We start from the raw sequence: 24403 nt of genomic DNA on the forward strand, positions 1-24403 counted from the left end.
AAAAAGATTGAAAATTTGGACATTTATGTGATTTATGTAATTGATAATATATTAAAATGAGAGATTGAAAATGGAAAATGAGGTAATTGTTGAGGTGAAGGAAGAGGGAAGTTGGGGAATGTAAGGAACCAATGAGCATGAGCCGCATTTTGATATCACATCTCCAATCATAGCGTATACTCAAATGGATCATCCGGCGAAATCGGATACCCATCTGTGACAAGAAGTGAAATTTGTGAAGGAATTTATATAGTCTAAGATCTTTATAAACAAAAAGCGCGCACGATTGATTGATCGATCGATCGATCGAGCGAGAGAGAGAGAGAAGAAGGAAGAGCAAGTGTTCGTTCGTGGGTATATGTTTGGGGTTTGTAACTTTATGAAACTGATCTATGTACATGAGCTTTTTCCAATTTTTGTTTATTTTTTCTTCGTTGTGTTTGGACGGTTTGATGAGTTCGACTTGTTTTAATCCCGATTTTCTCCTTCTAGAGAGAGAAAAAGGTTTTTAGAGAGACGAGACATACACAGGGGAGAGACTTTTAGAGAGAGAAAGTTCTGGGAGGCGCAGGGGAATTGGGCCTTTTTTCCCAGTTCGCGATGCTTTGATTGAAATCTGCAGCAGCAGCAGCACCAACAACAACAATTGGATTTTCCCCTTTTGGTTTTGTTGTTTTGGTTTTTTTTTTTTTTTTTTCTTCTTCTTCTCCAATTTGTTTTTCTGGGTTTTCGAAAATCGTTGACGGGGTTTGTTTCCAAGCGGTGGTTTTTGTAAACCCAGAAAGGGATCTTCGATGCATTGATTTGATTTGGTGGATTTGGATTTTTCCTATCTGGAGTTGCTTGGATTTGCGTTTTTTTTTTTGGCGAAATGAATGGTGGAAACGAGGTCGTTGCAGCTCAGGCCGGCCCGCCGCAGCCGCTGGACTGGAAATTCTCCCAGGTCTTTGGCGAACGTACAGCCGGTGAAGAAGTTCAAGAAGGTACTATTCACTTTCTACTATAATCCAAATGTTTTTTTTTCCCCATTTGGGGTTTCTCGATCCAATTAAAATTTGGGGGCATCCATTGCAATTAGGGTTTTTCGGGTCTCCGATCTGTTACAGATTGTAAGTCGTTCTGTTAATTTGGAATCCTGTTGTGGATCTCTATCTCGTTCTGTTAATTTGCTGGGAATTTTTGGTTTGGTTCTGTAATGAGAGGGAGTTGAGCTTGCTAATTTAGATGTTCTTCTAAGATTGTGCACATCATTGTTCCTTCCGCTGATAGGATTAGTGAGAAGCTTCGAACCTAAGCCTGGTGAGTGAGTTCTGGAATAGCTTTGAGTTTCTGGATTGAATTTACTGTAAGTGAATGCAAAGAGCATTGCCCAACTGTGTGGAATGACTCCTCCCTGATATGATATCCCTTTCATCCATCCCCCATTCAATATTATTTGAAAGCTGGGTAATTTTAATGTAACGTGTCTAGCTTTCTGGTCAAAATCAAGCCTGAAAAATGTTTGGTTCCTGTTTATCTGGACGTTCTCGTATGGTATGGTAGAATTTTGATTCTTGGTGTTTGCTAGCTGTGGAGCTTGGTTTGGATCTTCACTTCGTGATGTGAAAACAGAATGCAAGTAATATGACAAAAAGTGTATCAAATTTCGTATCATGAGCTGAGAAGTGTATTAAACGTACTGCAATGAACTAACCTTTAACAGATTTACGTTCGCAATCCACTTTTGGAATGTGGTGTTGTATGCATATTACATGAAGCTAAAATGGTGTCGAGGCGTTCTTTTAGAAATTGTTGTAGAGAAAAATTAGAATATTTTAGAGAAATCCTAAGATCTGTCATCATTTTTGGGAATGAACTTGTTTTCTTTCCAAGGAAAGTTTGGTTTTCCTTAGAGTGCTATAGCTGAGCCATGTTGTAACTCCCTTTTATGATCTGCATTGGTGGAGAGTATTTCTTTTTGCCTCTCGTGGCTTTATGTTATTAGGACAGAAGTCGTATTTCTGAGACCTCTTTTGTCTACGTTTCTCTCTTTTTACTCGTTATTATGCGTCTTGGGCTCCCAGATGCTTCTTTGTGGAGTCTTCAAACTTCTATTGCCTTTCACGGCCCAGCTGTTTCGTCTCTCATTGTACCACTTCCCTTCCTTTTCCTAACTGCAGAACTCCTTGAGATAATGATCTCTGTTGTAGGCCCTCACTCCACTGTATGAAGGTAGAGGTGAACTATCAAGCTTGTTAAAGATATCGTTCATCTTCTGTGTTTTCATCTACATTTTGGCTTTTATTTTGAACAGTCAAGTTATTATGGGAATGGGCGTTCCACATCAACTCACTTGTGCCAGCATGAAAAGATGTCTCTCTCAATCTATCTGTGTCTATTTAGCTTTGGAATGGGTTTGGCTGCTTGGATCTGCAATATATGAAAATGTTTTAATATGTTATCGTAGCCGTTTCTGCTTAGTTAGTTTAAAAGCAACAAGTTGATGCATGCCGTTTCCATAGTTCAGTTATCTTGATTTGTCTTTGTATGAACTTCTCAAATTTTCTATTCATCTCCCTTTTGGCAGTCGATATTATTTCAGCAATTGAATTTGATAAAAGCGGGGATCATCTTGCTACTGGTGACCGTGGTGGCCGGGTGGTGCTCTTTGAGAGGACAGATACAAAAGATGTTCGTTTCTTGGAATCATGACTGCTTTGTTATTTCGCCCCTAATATCTTTATTGCTTCTTGTGTTATTTAGTATCTAACTCTTTTTTATCCATTTTAACTTGTAGCATGGTGGATCTAGAAGGGATCTGGAGAGGACAGATAATGCAATTAGCAGGCATCCAGAGTTTCGTTATAAAACAGAATTTCAGAGTCATGAACCTGAGGTATTCTCTCTACCATTAGTTTTGTGGTTGATTATTACTTTTATTTGTTGGATGAATGATGAACGATGAACGACTTCTATTGCATTTATATTTATTATTCATTTGTCTTGCTTTTTATCAGTTTGACTATCTGAAGAGTTTGGAAATTGAGGAAAAAATTAACAAAATCAGATGGTGCCAGCCAGCTAATGGTGCCTTATTTCTGTTATCTACTAATGATAAAACTATCAAATACTGGAAGGTAGGCTACTGCTTTTATCTCTTGTTATCATTCTATATGGTGGACACTGGATTTGATAGTTGGTTTTATGTTTTAGCAATTACACAACAAAGCCCACGAATATCTTGGTCACTGGATTTCTTTTTTTATTTTTCTCAATGAAAGTTCATTTTTTTTCATAAGAAAGGTTTTAGCAATTATATCAAATATCTTGGTTGCATATTTCTGGAGGTTACTCGGTTTAAACCTCATATTACTTGTTCTTTAAGGTTCATAAATTTTGAAGGGATGAAACTTAAAGCTTTGCTTATGGTAGTCCAGTAGATACCAGGGGCAGACGTTTTTAGATTATCGTGTCCATCGCATTTCAAAATTTATGAATTACTAGTGCCTAATGCAGAAGAATTATTCTGAACTTTGATGATTCTCTCTTTAAGTTCATCTACAATGAAAATGTAGAGTATTTTGAAACGAGTCAGAAGACCCTTTTCTCTCTCCCCTACATGAACATGAAAAATCAACCACTTTCACTTATATTTGTCCTTTTGTAGTCTTTTTGCTGGTGTTTGTTCTGCACCATTTACTTCTTTCTTTTGTTTCGAGTGTGGATCAGGTGCAAGAAAAGAAGGTAAAAAAGGTTTCTACCATGAATGTGGATCCTTCTAAATCTGCTGGAAATGGCAGCAATGCAAGTTCGAGCAATTCAAGTAGCTCTGGAACATATCTTGCAAATGGAGGATCCCCAAACCGGTGTCTCAATAACGACCTCTCATTTCCAGTAAGGGGCGTACAGTCACTACGCTTACCAGTGGTAGGCCCTCACCCACTTGTATTATTGATCATACATATTGCTGTTAGTTTCATGCCATTCACGGTGGTGCTATTCATACTAATAGTTTGAGTAGCCATTTGCTCATTATTGGTTATTTTTAGTTCAAGTTTTTGTTTGATTACTGCTTATTTTTAACTAAGGTTTTGTTTGATTAGTGGTTATTTTTAATAAATGTTTTGTTTTATGTTATTTTTATTTTTAGTTCTCTCTTAAAAAGTGAAGCTTGTTCACTAATTATTTATTTTTTACTCCACTTTTTGAAAACTCTTGACACTGCCATTTTTTTTTTTTTAAAAAGAAGAGTACATCTACTGTAACTATTGTTTTCAGTTAAAATTTGGCTAGGATTGTAAACATGAATTTAAAAGAAAAGAAATAAAAAAACAAGACGCCGACTTATTCAATTATTTTTGCCTTCAGTTCTTAAGCTACTAGTTTTGCAGGTAACTACCCATGAGACTAACCTGATGGCTAGATGTCGAAGAGTGTATGCCCATGCTCATGATTATCATATCAACTCCATCTCCAATAACAGGTTTGGTGTCTTTCGCTGGAACCCTAAGTTTTCTTATTAGTACATTCTGTTAAACTTTTTGAATACTTGATAGAACATTCTCCTTTGATAACCTTATGCCCCTTGAGATAATATGCGCTAAACTTGTTTCGGCGTCTTGCTTTTTCATTGTGTGCTAAACTTGATAACCTTATGCCTTTTGAAATAATATGTGCTCAACTAGCCAGCGTCCTGCTATTTGATTTTAATGTTCTTTTATCAAGCACATGAGATTTGATCTTATTAAAGTGGCATAATTACAATGAACTGTTATTTTAACTCTCCACCAGTTACAGGATAAAGATCCAATGATATCCCGTGGATCCCAAGAATCCCTAATTTTAAGTCCCCAAATCCGCAGTAGAGGCATTTTCCATGAAGTTTCTTTGATATGTTTGTTCGTGAACTCTGTAAAACAAGCAGATGGCCGCACAGTGTCTGAAGGATAAGATCGTCAATGCTTCCAGCGAATGAGAGCTGCCAAATTCTACTAAAAAAATATAGTCAATCAGCATCCTCAACATTTTTCTCTGCAAAAATTAACACTTGCTTAGTAAGAGAGCACATAAACAATTTCTTTTCTGAATTGTATCATGGGTATTAAGACCCCTTAAAATGAATTTTGAGAAGACCTCTACTTTCTTTCGCTCTTCAGCCTTCCACCACCTACTACATTTATGAAATAGGATAACCTAATTTTCTTTCGCAAATTATTGAATTGAGGTTGGCAAGAAAGCTGCCCAATAGCCAGCAGATTCCGGAATTTCAGGCATTGAAAGGCATTAAAATTCCTTCAAAATTGATCATTTTTGCTTCTGGATCCTTTTAAACTATTAATTGTGTTTGTGCTCGAATATTGTTGTGTTTAAAGAGGCTCAGGACATAGATTACTTATATCACAATAGGGAAGAGAAAAAAAAATAGTGATAATACAGAGACTTGAAGTTGGAATTTCTTATTTTGATGACACCTTAAATTTTCCCAACTCATTACTTCAAACTGTTTATAGAAGTTAATGAATTCATTCAATTTCAAATAATTCTTGATGGTTGCCCTTACATTGTAACCCTTGAATAGTGAAGGGAAATTTATAATGGAAATGTTTCATTTTGGTTAGCTTTTTCCATCTCCTCTCCACGTCAGCTCGGGTTTTGTCAAAATTTTCCTATCTTTAGTTTGTATATGTGTGTATGTATTATACGTGTATGCAGCCATGAAATCAGACATCTGTGTGCTCACACTCAGTTGACATGTATATATGTATGTTTATTGCTTTTATGTTTTTGGCGATGAAGTCTTTCTACTGTAAATTAGGTTTGCTGAAGAAAAGAGAGAGAGAATATTAGACAACTTTATGATTTACTTGTGGAAATGTAATTTCCATTTACAGTCTTGCTGGTTTTTTGCATGGTTTTAGTAACCAATTATGTTATCTTGCCTTGTGTTTATAGTGATGGAGAAACTTTTATATCAGCTGATGATCTGCGGATAAATCTTTGGAACTTGGAAATTAGCAATCAAAGTTTCAATATTGTTGATGTCAAGCCTGCTAACATGGAGGATCTGACTGGTAAGGTGTTGAAGTTCTGGTCAGTGGGGTTGGGTTTTCCTTCTGGTGGCTGTTATTGATATATATATATATATATATATAGGGAGAGTGAGAGAGAGATTTTCTGACTTTGGGCACTTGAGGAATGTAATTTGTGTAATATTTTCAGGATTCTTTTCTCCTTTATTTCTTTCTTCTTCATTGTGATATCACATATTGGTTGGGGAGGAGAACGAAACACCCTTTATAAGGATGTGGAAACCTTTCCCTAGCAGATGCGTTTTAAAGCCTTAAGGGGAAGCCCAAAAGGGAAAGCACAAAGAGGACAATATCTGCTAACGGTCGGCCTGGGCCGTTACAAATGGTATCGGAGTCAGACACTGGACTATGTACCAGCGAGGAGGCTGTTCCTCAAAGGGGAGTAGACATGAGGCGATGTGCCAGTAAGGATGTTGGGCCCCAAACGGGGTGGATTTGGTGGAGTCCCACATTGATTGGAGAAAGGAACGAGTGCCAGCAAGAACGCTGGGCCCTGAAGGGGGGTGGATTGTGATATCCCACGTTGGTTGGGGAGGAGAATGAAACACCTTATATAAGGGTGTGGAAACCTTTTCCTAGTAAACGCGTTTTAAAGCCTTGAGGGGAAGCCCAAAAGTGAAAACCCAAAGAAGACAATATCTGCTAGCGGTGGGCTTGGGCCGTTACATCCGTCTTCATCTTTGTTATTGTTATCTTTTTAAACTTCAGATTCTAAATTTTCCTTGTGCTTCTATAGAGGTGATAACATCTGCAGAGTTTCATCCTACTCATTGCAATATGTTAGCATATAGCAGTTCAAAAGGATCCATTCGCCTAATTGATTTGCGGCAGTCAGCATTATGTGACTCTCACGCCAAATTGTAAGTGCTTCTACTGGTTTTAAAAAACGATAATTTCTTCGTATTCTGCATATTACAATTAAAATTCCCCGTGGACCTGAGAACTCATGAGAAATTCCACTTGGGTGCAGATTTGAGGAGCAGGAAGCACCTGGTTCTAGATCCTTTTTTACTGAGATTATTGCTTCGATCTCTGATATTAAGTTTGGAAAGGATGGAAGATACATTCTTAGTCGTGATTACATGACTCTTAAGGTTTTAATTTTCTTCTTGACGTACATTATTGGCATCTGATATTTGGCAACTGTGTTACAATTTTATCCTTTCGATTGATAATCTTCTCGGTCACTCTCATAATTGCAATCCCACCCCACCCCCCACCCCCCACACAGATAAAAGAAGCCTTTGGCTCATGAAGATAACGGTTGGGTTTGTTCATATTGTATAACTCTCTTATTCATGTGCATTTAGAAATCTCCCATAGACTAGATCTGCAACAATAATCCATTGAGTGTGAGGAAAGCATATAATTGGAATTTTGGAGATATTAATTCAAGGAAGATATTTTCTTGTGAATTTGGGTTAGAATATATATAGAGTTAATGCTGGGTAATGTCACAAGAAGGTTGTGATGAAGTTTTTCTTGATTAATCTCTTGGGCTGCTTCATCTTTTGTAAATGCCTGCTATACTTAGCTTTGTAAATGGGTTGTCCTTTAAATATAGATCACTAGCTTCCACCTGTTTTTGGTTTAGATTTTGTCCCGTTTGCTTCTTGTTTATTGATTTTCATTCTTACTGTCTATGCATTATTGAGCGATTTTAAATTTTATCGTAGGAAGTGTTTTTTATGGCGTTTTTCTTGCATATTTTAAAGTTTCAATAGGGTCAACAAAGTTCAGATTGTTTGTGTTTGCACCAGGTTATCGTTTTATGAATCGAGTTGTTTACTTGTTTGCAGTTGTGGGACATTAATATGGATTCTGGTCCAGTAGCAGCATTTCAGGTTCATGAATATTTAAGACCCAAGGTTGAACTATCTGCCCCTAAACTCAGATTTGAATACTAAATATGCTGCTATCTTTGATTTTTGCTGGTAACATCTTTCTTTGAATATTCATGCAGCTCTGTGACCTATATGAAAATGATTCAATATTTGATAAGTTTGAGTGCTGTTTGAGCGGAGATGGATTGCGAGTGGCTACAGGCTCTTACAGGTAAGGTCTTCCGCTCTAGAAAACTCGATATGCCTTTCGTTTTATGTGACATAAACCTTACTTTGTTCATTTGTGTTTTCAGTAACCTATTTCGTGTGTTCGGCTGCATATCGGGAAGTTCAGAGGCTACAACTTTAGAAGCCAGCAAAAATCCAATGAGGTAATTTTTGTGAGTGTGCCTTCATCTGATTTCGGGGAATGCTTATGCAAGTTTGAATTGTACGTGCAGGCGTCAAGTTCAGACCCCTTCAAGGCCTGCCAGGTCTCTGAGCAGTAGTATATCACGAGTCGTAAGACGAGGTCTGCGTTTCCCTTCTCTATTCACATATTGACAAACCAAATTATTAGTTCCAGTTGTGTGGCATATATATTTTACATTCTCCCTATTGGGCATGCCATAGCAGGAGCAGAAAGTCCTGGGAATGATGCAAATGGAAATTCCTTTGATTTTACAACAAAGTTACTTCATTTAGCTTGGCACCCAACCGAGAACTCGATTGCTTGCGCTGCTGCTAACAGCTTGTACATGTACTATGCGTAAACATGGTTATGGTTTAGCAAGAAAACGTAATTGCTCGGTCAACTTTCTCGAGTTTCTCTCGGAGAAAGCTATTTTCCCATTTCTTTCCAGCCATTGAACGTGCTTTTGGTATCCCGGATACAAAGTTGGCTGCCACACAATCCTCCTCCACAAGGTTTATGTTGATTTCTCTGCAGTGGCTGCATCTCATTTTCCTCCCTCGTCCTCGTCCTCGTCCTCGTCCTGACCCCCTCTCCCCCCTCCAATACTACTTAGTTTCTTCTTTTTTTCACTCTTTTCATGTCCCTGTAACTTCTTCTGAAAAGAGAAGGTGCAGTTATGTTTCAGATTGTTTTGGGTTGGAGCCATGAAGGAAAAAAAAAAAGAATGTGATTGTAGCTCTCCTACAACAAAAATACTATAAACGAATGTTCAATATTTGCAACCGCGATTAGGCTTAAGATTACGAGGAAAAAGAAAGTGTAGTTTCTATTCATAATCTTGGTTGGGATGAAACTTTTGATATACTTTCACAGCTTCATTTTTTCATTGATTCTTTGTGTCATCACTGAGTGGTAATTTATTTGACCCTTATTTATCAGATTTTACTGTTGCCTGCTGTTTCTGTTCTTTGTGTTACATTAGGGACCAAGTGGATATCTATAGCTTAACCAGGTGAAGTGAGATTGGAGCTTGTATGCCTTTTTTTTTTTTTTTTTTTTTAACTGCAGTCAAGACTGTTTATGGATTCCCTTGAACGGGTTGGATTTATTTTCTTGGGAGTGTTTGGCTATGCTTACTTTTTGAGCTAATTTCACCCTTTTTATTTGTCAACTTCATGTGAGATGATAGTTCATCAATTACCAATATGCCTTCTCTGATGCTATTTGATTTATAAATCGAGTTTTGAATTGAGGACATCAATAACAGGAGTTCTCAAGTGGCATAATGATTTGCACATATTAACACCGGTTAGATGATGGCCTTAGACCATTCATGTGGCCTTTCCTTTGTTTCCCGTGGTCATATTTTAAGTACAATGGATTTAGTAACTCATCAAAAGTAAATATCGAATAAAGAAACTTAGGAGTATTTAGCCTTAGTCAAGAAATTTTTACTTAACAGACAATGTTAGCATATGCTCAAGCCATGAGTCGTGAGAGAGAATTAATTTAGAAATTGTGAGTGAGGAAATACGTTGAAAACATATAATCCGAATAACTTTGATAGCATATAACCCGAATAGGGGATATGACAACTAAGTAGTTGTGCCAAAAATTTTGAGATGCATGGGGTACCATTTTTTTACATACAAAATCCTCTGATGGTTTGTTATTTATGCAAATTGTATCAAACCAAATATCGTCGGAGAACAGAGTTATATTGGTTTGGTCATGGTTTAGGTTAGTTTCATGTCCACCACAAGCTTTGAAATGGTTTCCCAGTGGATAAACGAAGCGGGTAAAGCTAATAGTAAAGTTTGCATTGTCCCAAACAGAATTAGAAAACGAGCAATAACGTTTGAGGCAGCAAATCAAACAGTGTTCAATGAACCACACATTTCAAGATGACATATTTGGTTCTAAGAAGAGTATCTAACCAGACCCCGGCTTGCTTTCAGCCAAGCAGCTATAGAGCAAACCATTTAAGAAATACTTGGTGTACACAGGGCCAACCGTGGAAGCTCTCACATTAGGTTTGAACGTGATCGAGATCACTTGGGGACAACACGAGCCTTGTACATGCATATATATGCCATATGCCAATCACCTAAAATACATGAAATATCAGAACAAAACGTAACCATTACTAAATGGATTGATGTTTGGAGATTGAAAATTCAGGTTACTAAAACAGTCCAGGAATTAGTTCCCATGTGAGCTTTACCTCCACCAGACAGCTTTAAGATGTCTTCTTCTCTCTGTACCATCGGGTTATCATCATCATATTCAATCCACTTCCCTGTTTGAAAGCCATTGATGATAGTTTGTATTTCGAGTAAGCTACAGAATAGTAGTTAATGAAAACGCGTATTCGTTCTAAAAGACTAACCGCTTTCTTGCTTGACCCAGGCAACATAATGCCCCGAATCTGCACTCCTCCCCTTGTGGGTTAACACAGCTACCAAATCATAGATGCCAGTCATTTGTGTTTCCTTGTCAGAAGAAGGGGCATCTAAGATAGATAATCATCAAAAGGTGAGAGTCTAAGATAGTAAGAAGGAAGAACCGATATTCAACTTTTAGAAAGTGGTACCTTCTTGGGGTGCAACACTTGACTGTGCCTCATTCCCAGTAGACGTGCCCTGCATATTTCATGAATTGGAAGTCAAAAGAAGGTCCAAATATAACTAATCAAAGGTTGCGAATGAAGGCTTTGACTCACTTCTCCATCAGACGTCTTCGCATCCTTGTCCGTGGAATCCGAAGTCTTCTCATGGGGTTTCAGACCGAGGTTTTTGTCTTCCTCGTTCCTCAAAAGCTATATTTCAATGAACAAAAGCCAAAAGATCAACTATCCATAAGTTTCTTCTTCAAAGACTATAGGTGAGAGACTATACCAGTCGAGGAGCTTCCAATTGTTTCCGGAGATCATCTGAACACAAATCAAACACATCCAACTCCAAAGGATAATCCACTTTCTGAGATGAAAAGAAAGATAAAAGGTTATGGAATGCTATACATAAATAAAAACAAGATGGGAAAGAAGGGCATAAGAAACTTATTGGCATTATTACCCTCAAAATTTTGGCCTTCTGATTTGATTCTCTCTTCCAAAAAAAGCGGACAAATTGAATTGTCAAATACCTTAAGATTAAACCACAAATAATTGTTATATTTTTCTCATGGTACAATGCTAATTTAGAATTGAGCAGGTGGATTTCTCACTGAAATGATCTATTATCAAGGAGGCAATGCAGAACTAAATAGAACTTCAGCGTAAAAAAGATTATCATTACCTTGGCAGGCTATTAATACGAGATTCCTTTAAGAAAATTGCACTTCGCCCCAGTGAAGAAGACACTTTATCCATTTCTGACTTTAAACCCTACAGAAGTTCGAAACAAAAGAACATTTGTCACGAAGAAGATCCCTAAAAGTAATCAAGTACTTTGGTGTAAAAGTAAAATAAATAAAGAACACTGCCCTTGGGCTGTAACAGTAAATAGGATAGGGGTGAGCACATTTAAGTCCTTCCCCTCCTTCAATTGAACTAACCCGTTAACCCTAGGACCTCATTTTTATTCTTCACATACTCTCATCTCATCTACAACCCTGCCGCTCACTCCCTCGCTAACACCACTCACGCCTCCTCGCCCTCTCCAACATCATTCTGGCCCCCCCTTTTCTCCCCACACTTGTTCACCATTCCAAGCCCCATCTCCTCTCTGATGTTGCGGCTCACTCAAGCCCCATCGGTTGATTGACTGCACCAACAGAAAACAGTTGATTTCCATTTTATGGCATTGGTTTTCCCTCAAAACCGATGGCAACTAATTGATGAACAACCCTAACCCTGAACAATTCAAAGATTACGCTCATTCTAAATGGACCATAAGAAGGCTCTAACAATGATGAGCTAAAGGACCTCCTTCCCTTCTAGGAGTGACAAATTAGAACAGAAGCAAGCAAAGAGAGTGTGGGTCTACTCAATTTATAGATCTTGAAGCAAGCTATTAATGCACAGCACAGACTACCTAAAAATTCTTGTACAAGCTTGATAAATGGAGAAAAATTTGGTAGATTGATTCCTTGTCAAGTGATTCTAGCGCTTTGTTGGAGAGGGAGATGGTTTTCTAGATGATAAAAAGTGTACGAGTGCATTGGAAGTTGGTTCCTTTCCCCCAAGACTTCTTTTTTAAAGATACCAAGCTTTCTTGAGAGAAATGGAAGAATGTACAAGGGGGAAAAAAAAAAAAAAAGCCCATGAATAAAAATCCCCAAAAAACTAAATACAAGAATGAATTTCAGTCCAAAAGAATGAGAACTAGCTGGTAATTACAAAAAGCCTAGTTAACAAACAACCATACAGATGATTCAAATCTAACCAATCCTCGAAGCTCCTCACTCGACCTCTTAGACCTTCTAAAGATTCTACTGTTCCTCTTCACTCAACGTCTTAGACCCTCTAAAGATTCTACTATTCCTCTCAAGCCAAGTATCACACAAAATGGGGAAAAATAAGGCTATCACACAACTTTCCCCTCATCAAGAAATGGAGGGTTCATGAGCACCTCGCCAATATTGCACGACACCATCTATTTCAAGCCATATCCACCCAATGATTTTGACAAAGATGACTCCAAAGGGAGAAAGTGAGCCGACAATCCCAAAGAAGATGGTCGTAGTTTGCAGCCACAGTAGGAAAGTGGTTATGGAGATTCAAAAGAAAATTAAACCAGGTGCAACAGAAAGTAGTTTAGAATGAGGCAAGCAGAGGAGGTAGCAAAATTCCATGATGGGTTCTTAATGACTTTTGCAACTATTCTGACTTTCTCATTAGTACTAACTGGGGTGATTTTTTTAAAACTCCACTGGCGAGTCTTGCTTTTGATAGAAGCTATTGTATTTACTAATTTATCATTTCAAATACTAATGAAAAGCACTACCTTCTAGAAAAAAAAAAAATTTACTGAAGGCAGCAAATCAGATTGAACAATGCAGACTGGTCAACTCAGAACCACCAGCTTGACTTCCAAAGAGGATAAAAGTCATACCTACCCAGTAAATTATGGACTTCAGACACAAAACTTCAATGTATTTCCAAAAAATAAAACTCCACTTTAGTAACTGATCACGCAACAATGTAAGTGGTTTTGGTTAAATCAAGTATAATGAAAATTTGAAGTGCATAATAGATTTTCCAAAATTGGATGTTTGAGGACCTTTTAGACACAAAATTGAATGAAAGTTTAGGGAGTTATTACTCATTTTTAAATTGGAACTTATTAAACATAAAATAGAAAGATCAAGGAATAGTCATGTAATTTAAGCTAAATAAAACTAACAATCATTGAGTGGGAAAAAATCATACCCTAAATACATCTTGTTACCTGACTTAGAAACTTCTCACGTTTATCCATCAGAACTAATGGAAACAGTTCAGTATATTACTAATATTTTCCCTGATTTCTTTTCACTCTGTCCTTGAGTTTGTATCAAGTTTGAATCTTGTTCAAGAAAACAAAACATTTTTCCTGTTCTCCCTATTTTCCCCCATTGTTTCATCATTTGTTTAAACAAAAATGTTGGACGAAAAGAACAGCCAAGTAAAGAACAACCAATTAATGAGTGCCAGAAGATTATTAACCGGTAGTCAAAAAAATGTTTGCACTCAACTATGAGCAAAGAAACAATCTCCAAATTAATAGGACTTACATGCTTTAATCCTTCACTCAAATGGTTCACTTCTTGTGATATGTGACATTTAAGTGAATAAACTGATTCTGCTTCTGAACTTTCCTCTCCACTTTCTTCACAACGTACTCTAACACCATAAAACGACCATCGTCAAATTAACAGGACAGAATTTCAAGAATACGTTTGATTTTTTTTTTGTCTTTTGAAAGGAAACAGGAAAGTTGTACGAAAATCTTTTTCCCAGTAGGACCAGTAAAAAAACATTGTGAGTCAGTACAACAGAATGAAATTGATCATTCTGCAAGTTAATGACAATGGCAATGATCATCATGATGCATGTTGCATTAAGAAACAACCAGATAAACTTCAATGGAATGGTGAGTGAGTCCGATGAGGAGATTGCCATGAAATATGGTTTTTGGAACAAGGTAAGCCACAAAACGATACATTGACAACCTGGTGCTTCTTATCAATAATATACTAACTACATGCAGAGGGACATCTTGAATTTGTGATTATCCGAACATAAGTTCGTGAATCCATGGCGATTGAATAGGTGTGGAGTGTAGAATGGGAAATGAAGATATATACAGATTAGTATTAACTCTAAAACCACCACTTTAAGGAATATATTTCCGAAATATTAAATAGCTAGCAGATGTCATACCTGCTTACAAGATCAATGCCAAATAGGTCTTTTATAGCATCAGGGTTTTCACTGCGAGTAAATATGACAAAAATTTCAATTTAAACTACATATTTCTTCAAAGAAAGATGAAACAAAAAGAAAAGAATTAAGAAACAGAGATAGGTAGCAGACACATTGAGAGATCCCTCAAGACACACGGCCTGAAAATAACATGTAAGTTAATCTAACCATGGTTCAAGAACCATAGAGGTCAAGAGGAGCTTGGAAGTGTGGATAGACAATATTCTTGTTTTATACATACATTTTGATTAGCCAAATGAAATTACAGAAAAGCACTAAAAACCAAGATGCAATTACCTTGAACCTGCTGACCTAAGGGACTGAGATAGATTGTATACAAGTTGTGTCCAACATTCTTCAGCATCCTGTCAAATTTAAGCTTTAATTAATATATTAAATTTAAGGACTTGGAAGAGCACAGTCAAAATGTTCAAAATCTGAGATACTTGTTGCATGAATGTACTGTTCTGCATCTGGCCAAATTGAGGAAATTTTTTCCGCAGCACCTGGAAAAATGGGACAATAAACAAGTTATTTCCTAATCCAATGCATAAATAACCGTGCTGATAAAAATCTTCCAAAAATAAGTTATCAGGAAATCTAATTTTAATTAATTACAACTAAACTCCAATATATTCTGATTACATACAAAGAAATGAAATGGAAGAGTTACAAATTGACTTCGTGAAGTCAACTTTTCACATGAATATCTACATCCAAAGAAGAAAGGAGTTCAATGTTAGTATCTGGTATATATCATCCTTGAGAAGATTGCCAGATCGGCCTAGTACATGGCTTCAAAAGAAGTATCACACAACGAGCATATATAGATGAAGATAATCAGAGAGAAATGGTTCCCCAAGCAAGACCCTTTGATGGAGAGTGAAAGACAAAGCAAGACTACTTTAGTTTAGAATCACGCTTCCAGAGCTCTTTTGCGGGTCCTTTTGGAAGGAAAAAAACATGATAGGCTCTTTAAAGATAAAGTGATGAGTTGAATTCTGATCAAATTGGAGTGTATCACACAAAGCTTTTTGTAAAAACCCTTAGTCTGTGGCATGTGGATGCTTTGTCCCTAATGTCTTTAGGTTGTTTTGGCCCTTTTCGTTCATAGAAGTTAACCTTATTTCAGAGAAATGATCAATAATGAAATTATGAATACTAATTTTCACCCCATCATATGAAAGGAAATAGTGCTTGGTTTTATGAAAACCACTAACCATCCAGAACTGCATAGGTGCCACTGCCTTGACACTTCTATCAAGCTCGCGGAATAAATCCCGGGTTGCAATAGTTAACATGTGGGAAGTTTGATCCACATCATTACGCTCAGCATTAGAGTACCTGATTCAAGCCAATAATTATATTTGTTGCTGCAGGAAGATTTATGAAGAATGCAAGTAAAGGAACTCACTTAATCAAAGCTGACTTGAGCTCAGGAACAGAATGCAGACACTGTAAAGTTGAATTCATGTAACATGTGTTTCCCATATTAAACAAACCAGCGCTGTGACCCTGAAACAACAAAGTTTTGGATGAAAATCATGAATCATACGAAGTAGTTCAGCATCAAAATGTCCAATTAAACAAATAATTATCCTATATAAACATAAAAATAGTTCAGACGAATATGAAGAAGCAAGATGAAGATATAGAGAAAAATCAGAATGAAAAGATGACAAATTTAGAAATATTTTTGCACAAGTGACCTGTTGTGCCTAAGGCTTGGCGTTGTGGCATGGGGAAGAGGCGGCATTTGGTTGAGGAGGTTTTCATCTAAGAGAAACCGTAGACAGCACTAGCTTTTAGTGGATATGGATACCTTCGGATTTCATTTGGATGAGTGGCACACTCTAATGTGGTTGTGAGCATTACCCATTGCCACCCTTGAAAACCATTTACCACTGGTACATTTTTGCTTTTAGTTTCTTTGGTAGGCATTTGAAGCTGGGAAGATAAATGCTGTGAGAACTTGGGTCTAGCTTTTCTCGGTTTGTTTTCCTTGTTTAAACTCTTAAAACGCAACAAGGAGGACTGGAACCGTGACTTAAGAGGAAGTATAAGACCTCCCTATCCACGATGCTCACAAGAGATTGTTTTCCTCGTTTACACAATTTTACCTACACAAAATTTGATTCTATTGAATCCCTTACCATCTCTCATCTTCTATCCTTTAACACTGGATGAAGAAGAACAATCAAAAGTTCTGTGCAGTGCAATATTTCATTATAGGTTTCTTAGTCTGACAAAATTCATAATATTCTCATTATTTATTGTTATAATTGGGGGCTCACTTTCAGAGTTTCGTTTTGTTCTTTTGGGTGATTTATTGAGTTCCTTTTCTTCAAGCTCTTGGTTCCTTCGTACTTGCATATACTTCGATGAAATTTTTACATTAGCTTATACAAGAAAAACCTCACGGTCCCATTATGATGCACAAAACCTATATTAACAGTCCATCATCTGGAAACAAACTTACCTTAAATAGTATTTTTCCAGTTATCCTATACAATGAAACAACTAAAGGAAACTATCAACCTAATTAAATTACTATCAGGTGGGGACATGGATGTCATTTTATGACAAGAGTATCTGAAAATGGATTCCTGAAACTTAACAGAACATAATAAAAATCTTACAACTGCAAGAACTTGTCCCTCTTCAGTAAGATCTTCTATAAAGACAGGGTCCTTCTCTGGTGCCTTGACAATCTCATCTGCAGTACCCATCATCATTAATTTTTGGCCCTACAAAAGGAGAAGCATGTAAATGAAAGAAGTAAACTTGGAACCACAAAAATCTATCAGAAAGCTGTATAACATTAGGCTACCTGTTTTACTCCTACAGTCGACCAATCTGCATCATCCTGTTCAGTAAAAGATATAAGGATCAGATATGATTAGATATCACCCATCACTCTGGAAAATCTTACTAAGCTTGATCAGAAACGAGAGAGGTGACATTGTTATTTGTTGGCGATGAATGAGAATGAAGAAATAATAGTTCAACAGCATATTCATCATCCTCAAAAGAAACATAAAGAGATGCCACTAACCTTCAGTATGCCACCCTTAACCATGATCTTCTGCCTTTCAGGAGGTACCCCTGTGAGTTCAAACAACTGGCCCTTGAAAACATATGGGGGCAGGCTGGTGTCAATTTCAACATCTCGGAGCAGCTCCTTTTGCCACTTTACACTCACTAAAAGATATCAATATCCATTTGTTAGATAAAGGAACAAAAAAGGAATTCAGGCAGAAGGGCAATATTAAGATTGACTTAATATGAATTCCATAACTTCTAATCGTTTCTTCCAGCACAACTTAAGTAACTAGTTGATCTTTCTCACTTCAAGAAGTTCAAAGTTAAAATTTCTTCCTATGACATGATAAGGCAAGAAACTAATTTTGGCCGAGATGGGTACTAGCAAAAGCACATCATTTCCTTTAACCATAACCACGTGCTACAGCTAGACACACAGATTATAAAAAACGTACATCAAGAGAAGGGTGATCCCAAATGAGAAGCAATGGCAAAAGAGAAATGAGGCAATGGCAATGGCAATGGCAATGGCAGCAGCAAATAAAACAAAGAGCACAAAGCAATTGACAAGGCACTAACACTAGAAAGGCAACATGGAATTGAAACTTGTCGAAGATCATTGTGAGTAAGACAATCAGAAAATCTGAGATGGTTAAACAAAACAAAGTGAAAAGAAAGAAGAAATGAAACAGAGAATCGAGCGAGTGCTCTAACCTTTAATCATGATTAATGGATTCCGACAGAGCGAGAAGAATGGGCGGAGGGGATGAAGAAGAGTTGTCTTGGAGAAGCGGTAAAGCGGACCTCTGGATTTCTTGCTGATTCAACAAAGCATTACAGTTCGCCTGCCAACTCCGATGTCTTATATACATCGCTTCACATGTTTTTCTTATCAAACGGGTCCAAACAATTACATATTTAAATTAATAATAACAACAAGAAAAAATATAAACTTTTTTTTTTCAAAAAGAAATTAATCCAATATGTGCTACCATCAATTATCAACCTTTTATAAATATTTTAGAATATCTTGAAATAAAAAAAAATTATTGAAATATTGAAAAAACCAGACATGGCCGGACGTCCGATATTTCAAGTCATGACATGCTTACTTCAAATTTTTGGAAATGAAAATTAAAAAGTGGGGGTGAAAATTTACTTTATGTAAAGTATGATTATTGAATAGACACTCCCCTTTTTGCATCACTTTTCATTTGTCTTATTATAATGAAAATCTATTTCTCATTTCCATTTAGTTAGACGAAAAGACTACCTCGACCCGAAGAAAAAAGAGATTCCTTAATCAGAAAGGATATGCAAAGCTGAAAGTTTAGTTTTTATATGTTTTTCTTTTACACGATTCTTCTATTAAATAGACAATATTTTCAATTAAAAAGATATAAGATGAGAAAACTCAAACGTTTCACTACAGATAGTCGGGCAGATATACTCCTAGGCTTTAGCTATTTTTCCATTCGAAAGCATAAATAGGTGGAAAAATTCGGACATTTAAATATCTCAACCGGTTGAATATGCTCAAACTTTAGCTATTTTTACGTTCAAAAGCATAGAAGTGAAAATTTTTGGATATTTTTAGTATTTTAACCGATTGAACTATAATCAAATAATCGCGAGTATATCATGCTCATAGACTTTAGCTATTTTTCGTTCAAAAGCATAGGAGGTAAAAAAAATTCGAACATTATAATATCTTAACCAATTGAAGTATGATGAGATAGTCGATAATATAGGCTCATATAACAGAATATAAGAACAAAATGGCTTACTTCGCCACCACAACCTTCCTTTTTAACCAAAACAAGAAAAGGGAGATCACACAAGTGCTGTCATTTGATCAAAACTAAGCCAAAATTTGATACCATTCTAGTAATGAAGCATATGAAGTGCTTTTTAACTACAGCCTTCTGGATGAGAGAATCTTACTTCTCAGCTAGATAGTGCTCAAGCATGTCTTCCTCATCGTCTGCAATTCAACCAATGTAAAGGGATGATTATTTAACCATTATTAACAATTCATACAACCAAGTGAGCTAGAGGGAGCACCTTCAAAATCATCCTCATCAAAGTCGAGTTCTTCCTCGTCTTCCACGTCCGACCCTTCCGTAACTGGGGCTGCACCTTTCTGCACAAAAAAAAACCGAGCAATACATTCAGTTGCAGAAAGCTTTTCATTTATATTACATTCAGCGCTGCAGAAGCTCTGGTTAAGCAGAGATTCGATAGTTAATCGACCGTACAGTAGCCTTAAGAAACAGTTGTTCGATATTCCTGTCCTAGCGTGATGGACATAAATATAAGACAACACGTAAAAGAATACAAGCTAGAAGAGGGAAGACGAAAGTTTACCGCAGAAGCTCTTCCGCTCTCAAACCACTGTCTACCAGAAAGTTTCTTTTCCTTCGGAGCAGTAAGAGCCGATCCGGGCATTATCCTGCAAGTGATTCATATTTATTTATAAACAGAGTAAAGAAGGGAAAACTCATCGGTATTCAAGGCAGGCAAATTACAGAAAGCTCTCTGATTAGACAAAATCAAAGAAGAGGGTACGGTTTATCGTCTTTGGTATTAGCCACCGAGAGACGGTGCACCATCTAGTGTCCTAACTAGCACCCAAATCCCCCCAAGAGTATACATTAGTCATTACTAATGTTTCCAGGTGGCTAATACCAAAGACGTTAGCTTTGGTATACAACCTTTCTAATCCCAGAAAGAATCCTGCTGGTCTCCTGGCCATTCACGTTTCTTCTAAAAGGCGACCAAGTCTCACAAGGAAGAATCGGTCTCCCAAACAAGACTTATTACTAAGGTTTTTTCCATATACAACTGAAAACTCGCATAGATTCTCGTTACCTATTCGTCCTTCCCAAAAACTGATATTTTCACCATTACCCACCACTAACCTTACTCAAGCAGCTTCATGGTCCTCCATTAATCTCTTTCCCAAGGGCCTTTAGAGAATTTAGGGGTAGATTGATTAGTCCACTAATTGTCATGGTAACACCATATTAGTTCAATAAATGGTCCACTAATTGTCATAGTGCCTTAACCGCTGAACTATGCATATATTGGCATGGTAACACCATATTAGCAACCACAACAACGTAGCGGTAGTCAATATCTGACCGTTAGTACATATGTGACCGTTAGCACTGCCTAGAAAAACCAGAGAAATTTGGTAGAGAAAACTCCAGCTCCCAGTGATCATAATCAGATATCCAGTCTATTAGAGTATTAGCTGGAGCAATCCACTCCTTCACCATATCATCAGTCTATTCTACCCTTCACAAGGAGGACTATAGCAAAAATAGGGTAAAATAAACCACAGAAAAAGATGAATAAATAAATTACTTGGCTCGTTCCAGTGCCAATTCTGCTTCAAATCTTTCTCTCCAAGCTAAAAACGTGTCGAGGGTGACAGGTTCTCCATGTGGTACAATTACCTGCAAGCTCGATGGGAAGTAAAATGTATATGAATTCATTTAAGTAAATATTCAATGGCCAATTATTTTAAAAGCTAGAATAACAGATGCCTCCAAGCCCTGGATGTAACTCATTCTAGAGATAGACACTAAACTTCCAATCCAAAAGTAAAACTATCAATCACAAGAGGAATTGAAGGGCATAGAGAATCCTTTACAGAAAAAAAAATATATAATAATGCAAATAGAGATTCGTACATCTTCTTTTGCCCTCTCTTCTGCCTCGGCAATCTCAAGACTACTTTCTTGACCAAATCGCTCGGATAGCCACTCTTTAGATGATGTGACAAGCGTGTAGATCATAGCCATACCAAGATTTTCAGATGCCTGCCAAAATATACAAGATGTAAATGTCAGGCACACCACATTATCAAATAAACTTAACTACAAGTTTCGAAGCATCACAATATTTTGCTTATTAATCATCAGGGACACAATTTTGGAGAAGAAATGGGCAACTAAGAACTTGCTGTTTTATCCTATACTGCAAGAAAATTTCATGTGCCATTTATATAAATACTCCAGTGAGATTCTTGCTGCTACTATTTTTTCTGTTAGTTTCCTAACTAGCTGGAGGGAAAGGTTGAAGGAAATTGCAAAACCGCCCACCAAAGGATTATAAAATAATAAGAACGTAAGGTAAGCATTACACACTCTGACGGAATGCAATCAGATTTCTCAAATGTGCCGAAGTTATGATTTCTCAGTATGTATTTGTCGTATATCATTGTAATCTCCATATCTAAAAAGGCAGAATGAGAGCTGATGCTTTAAAGTCCGTTATGAATCTAAGTCCGATAAGTATTTAAAGGAAATACCTCTTGCTGAAGCTTCTCCCTCAAAATCTTCAAATCTTCTCCAGGGATTCCTCTTATACTGAGAAATAAAGCAAAAAGGCCAGAAATCAGTATACCATTATATTGAAGAAGAGAACATTTTTGTACCAAACTAACTGATCATTATGGAATGCGAGTAGCTAACTTATATGAAATCGTTCGGTTTATTTCAAATTATTGTAGTAAAGGATACACAGGATCTATGTATTTCCATGCATAGTATAAATATATAACCTTGTCACATTCAAAAGTGGAGGTTCATCAGGATATTTCTCTGTATGCGAGAAAATCAAACCCAGCTGAACTGCACAGAAGTTTGGGGCAAGAGCTTATAACCACATGTATTGCGGGTCTTGTACTAGGACAGTACAAAAATAATTAAAGCTCGAGGTGTATTTAATAGCAAGGTAACTTAAGTAAGAATAACCTGGCATCGTTGTTGATTCATCCATTTCATCATCCTATTGGAAACGACAAAGGAATAAGCAGAGTTCAGTACGTCTACTTTCATTTCCAACAATCAGGCAAACAAACAAATAACTCTAAAATATATTAGATACTAATATTTCATACTTATCTCCAAAACCACAAAGAAAATTGATAATTATTATATCTAATCATTAAAGTTAAAAAGCATTTCCCATATATTTAAGCACGACATAACGAGTCACACCAATGACCACTAGAAAGATTCATCATAATATTTGAAATTTCGGTTTAAGAAATGCTTCGAGGAATTTGAAAATGTTCATTTCAGAGGTCCTCGTTCGAATTAAAGCTTAAATTGAATCCTAAAGTCTTAAATAACCAAGAAACAAATGAACTCATTTCAATTGTACCCGAACTATATATCCAACATTCCCAACCGTTACGCTCCACCCTCATCCTCTCCCTTCTTTAAAGAGGAAAAATGAATACGCACAACTATCAGATTCTTTACATTTCAAAATCCAGTATATCACTTATCATAAGTATGAAGTAGGATGCTTACCATGCACCAAAAATAAAACTAGTGGAAAACAAAGACAACGTACCTGTGGAGACAGTGTTATGTGAAAGCATCTACCAGAAGTGTTTAAGCCACTCTCACTTGAGTGAATTTCTGACATTGAATACAAACAGGAAACAGCACCTGATATCTTAGAAGGGAGAAAAGGCAGTAAAGCACTATGAATTTTTAAGGACAAATGAGCCACAAACCTTTGAACTCATCCATAAGTATAGCTTCCAATGCTTCAATTTCCATCTCCTGCTCCTGTGCATAGTCTACAAGAAGAATAAAAGGCAGATAATTAAAATTAATGGGACATAACAAAAAATACCATCAAAATATCATCCACCTAGGCACATATACGTACATAAATATACAAACGCATACATACGTCTATTCAGTAGCTATTAAAGTACAGGATTGTATGCTATCCAATCACACACACGCTGTTCAAGTCGCATAATCTCGCATTAGTTGGAATACATAAACAAGTTTCTTCAGATTCTATCTTCTTTATTATACTAATCCTCTCGCCCGACCCATTTCATGAGACAATTTCATAAAGTCTAGTCTATCGACCATGACAGAAAAGTTAAAAAACAAAAAAAAAAAAAAAAAAAAAAAAAAAAAAAAAAAAAAAAAAAAAAAAAAAAAGAAAAAAAGAAAAAAGAAACAGTTCTTTCATGAAGCCTACATCACCACACTTCCATGATTTTGGAAAACTTGAAATCTGCAAATGGTCGGAATCGTTAACTTAAACCTACAAAGCTGAACACTAGCAGTAGCCGGTAAACTATAGAAAGATAAGCAATATAGCAGAAACCCATATACATATTTATACGATCAGTTGAAAAATATTATCAGAAGTCAGAACTTAAGCACCGACGAGAAGAAAGAATTTGTATTCTGATAATGGCAGACTGCATAAAGCAATTTCAAATTTCCTTAACATCAAGACGAATCTGAAAGTAACTGGATAAATGAAATTACGTACCGGTCATGGCTGCTATAATTGGATTCGGCCTACTTCAATTCCTGGCGCCGGTGAGATGCAATCAGTCGAATGAAGACCTATAAATTACTACTCAAACACAGAAGCATAAGGAAATCCCTCAACTCTTCCCTTGAGGGATTTGGTTAAGTAAATCCAATGATGGGTTGAGAGAAAAAAATTGTGGGAGTCCTTTCGAGTTAGATGGGGAGAAGGGTTGGAAGAAAAATGGAAAATAAAGCAGAGGAAATAAGCTATAAAGACCCTTGTTGCCCTTGATTTTATTTAACCCTTTTTTTTTCTCTCTCTCTCTGACCCTCTTGCCAAACAG

At 36.7% G+C, this 24403-nt stretch overlaps 3 protein-coding genes across 3 annotated transcripts; 1 reads left to right on the top strand and 2 right to left on the bottom strand.

Moving 5' to 3' along the window:
- Positions 1–25: 25 nt before the first annotated feature.
- Positions 26–9031, top strand: LOC111494609 (serine/threonine protein phosphatase 2A 55 kDa regulatory subunit B beta isoform-like). Its single transcript, XM_023144584.1, has 15 exons — positions 26–367; positions 493–983; positions 2567–2670; positions 2777–2875; positions 2997–3116; positions 3709–3906; positions 4371–4462; positions 5932–6050; positions 6805–6928; positions 7039–7162; positions 7868–7936; positions 8032–8123; positions 8206–8283; positions 8353–8423; positions 8528–9031. The coding sequence occupies exons 2-15, from the start codon at positions 872–874 to the stop codon at positions 8662–8664; spliced, it is 1539 nt and encodes a 512-aa protein (XP_023000352.1). The 5' UTR covers positions 26–367; positions 493–871; the 3' UTR covers positions 8665–9031.
- A 1074-nt stretch (positions 9032–10105) lies between these two features.
- LOC111494612 (ubiquitin carboxyl-terminal hydrolase 6-like) lies at positions 10106–18648 on the bottom strand. The gene is made up of 18 exons (XM_023144587.1): positions 18469–18648; positions 17768–17913; positions 17543–17578; positions 17352–17459; positions 16127–16227; positions 15933–16056; positions 15159–15218; positions 15010–15077; positions 14671–14721; positions 14022–14130; positions 11603–11691; positions 11381–11450; positions 11204–11284; positions 11029–11124; positions 10900–10948; positions 10696–10818; positions 10531–10605; positions 10106–10413 (listed from the first exon to the last, which is right to left on the bottom strand). Exons 1-18 carry the CDS (start codon positions 18476–18478, stop codon positions 10358–10360), a joined length of 1452 nt encoding a protein of 483 aa, XP_023000355.1. The 5' UTR covers positions 18479–18648; the 3' UTR covers positions 10106–10357.
- An 813-nt stretch (positions 18649–19461) lies between these two features.
- Positions 19462–24385, bottom strand: LOC111494644 (RWD domain-containing protein 1-like). The gene is made up of 11 exons (XM_023144619.1): positions 24076–24385; positions 23291–23356; positions 23125–23192; positions 22518–22551; positions 22325–22394; positions 22073–22130; positions 21453–21581; positions 21124–21215; positions 20122–20206; positions 19819–19897; positions 19462–19738 (listed from the first exon to the last, which is right to left on the bottom strand). Exons 1-11 carry the CDS (start codon positions 24080–24082, stop codon positions 19695–19697), a joined length of 732 nt encoding a protein of 243 aa, XP_023000387.1. The 5' UTR covers positions 24083–24385; the 3' UTR covers positions 19462–19694.
- Between the last annotated feature and the right edge of the window lie 18 nt (positions 24386–24403).

The sequence above is a fragment of the Cucurbita maxima genome, unplaced genomic scaffold (assembly GCF_002738345.1).
Source record: "Cucurbita maxima cultivar Rimu unplaced genomic scaffold, Cmax_1.0 Cma_Scf00020, whole genome shotgun sequence".
In the NCBI taxonomy this organism is placed as follows: Eukaryota; Viridiplantae; Streptophyta; class Magnoliopsida; order Cucurbitales; family Cucurbitaceae; genus Cucurbita; species Cucurbita maxima.

What these genes read in the sequence shown, in the direction of transcription:
- LOC111494609 (XM_023144584.1), top strand. Translation starts at nt 872, where the DNA reads ATGAATGGTGGAAACGAGGTCGTTGCAGCTCAGGCCGGCCCGCCGCAG. An exon ending in AACTCCATCTCCAATAACAG is followed by an intron (nt 4,463 to 5,931) that starts GTTTGGTGTCTT and finishes TTGTGTTTATAG; the next exon opens with TGATGGAGAAACTTTTATAT. An exon ending in TAACATGGAGGATCTGACTG is followed by an intron (nt 6,051 to 6,804) that starts GTAAGGTGTTGA and finishes GTGCTTCTATAG; the next exon opens with AGGTGATAACATCTGCAGAG.
- LOC111494612 (XM_023144587.1), bottom strand. An exon ending in CGACTGTAGGAGTAAAACAG is followed by an intron (nt 17,460 to 17,542) that starts GTAGCCTAATGT and finishes CTCCTTTTGTAG; the next exon opens with GGCCAAAAATTAATGATGAT. An exon ending in CGTATTAATAGCCTGCCAAG is followed by an intron (nt 11,451 to 11,602) that starts GTAATGATAATC and finishes TTTAATCTTAAG; the next exon opens with GTATTTGACAATTCAATTTG.
- LOC111494644 (XM_023144619.1), bottom strand. An exon ending in ACTTATGGATGAGTTCAAAG is followed by an intron (nt 23,193 to 23,290) that starts GTTTGTGGCTCA and finishes ATTCAATGTCAG; the next exon opens with AAATTCACTCAAGTGAGAGT. An exon ending in AAGAGAGGGCAAAAGAAGAT is followed by an intron (nt 21,216 to 21,452) that starts GTACGAATCTCT and finishes TCGAGCTTGCAG; the next exon opens with GTAATTGTACCACATGGAGA.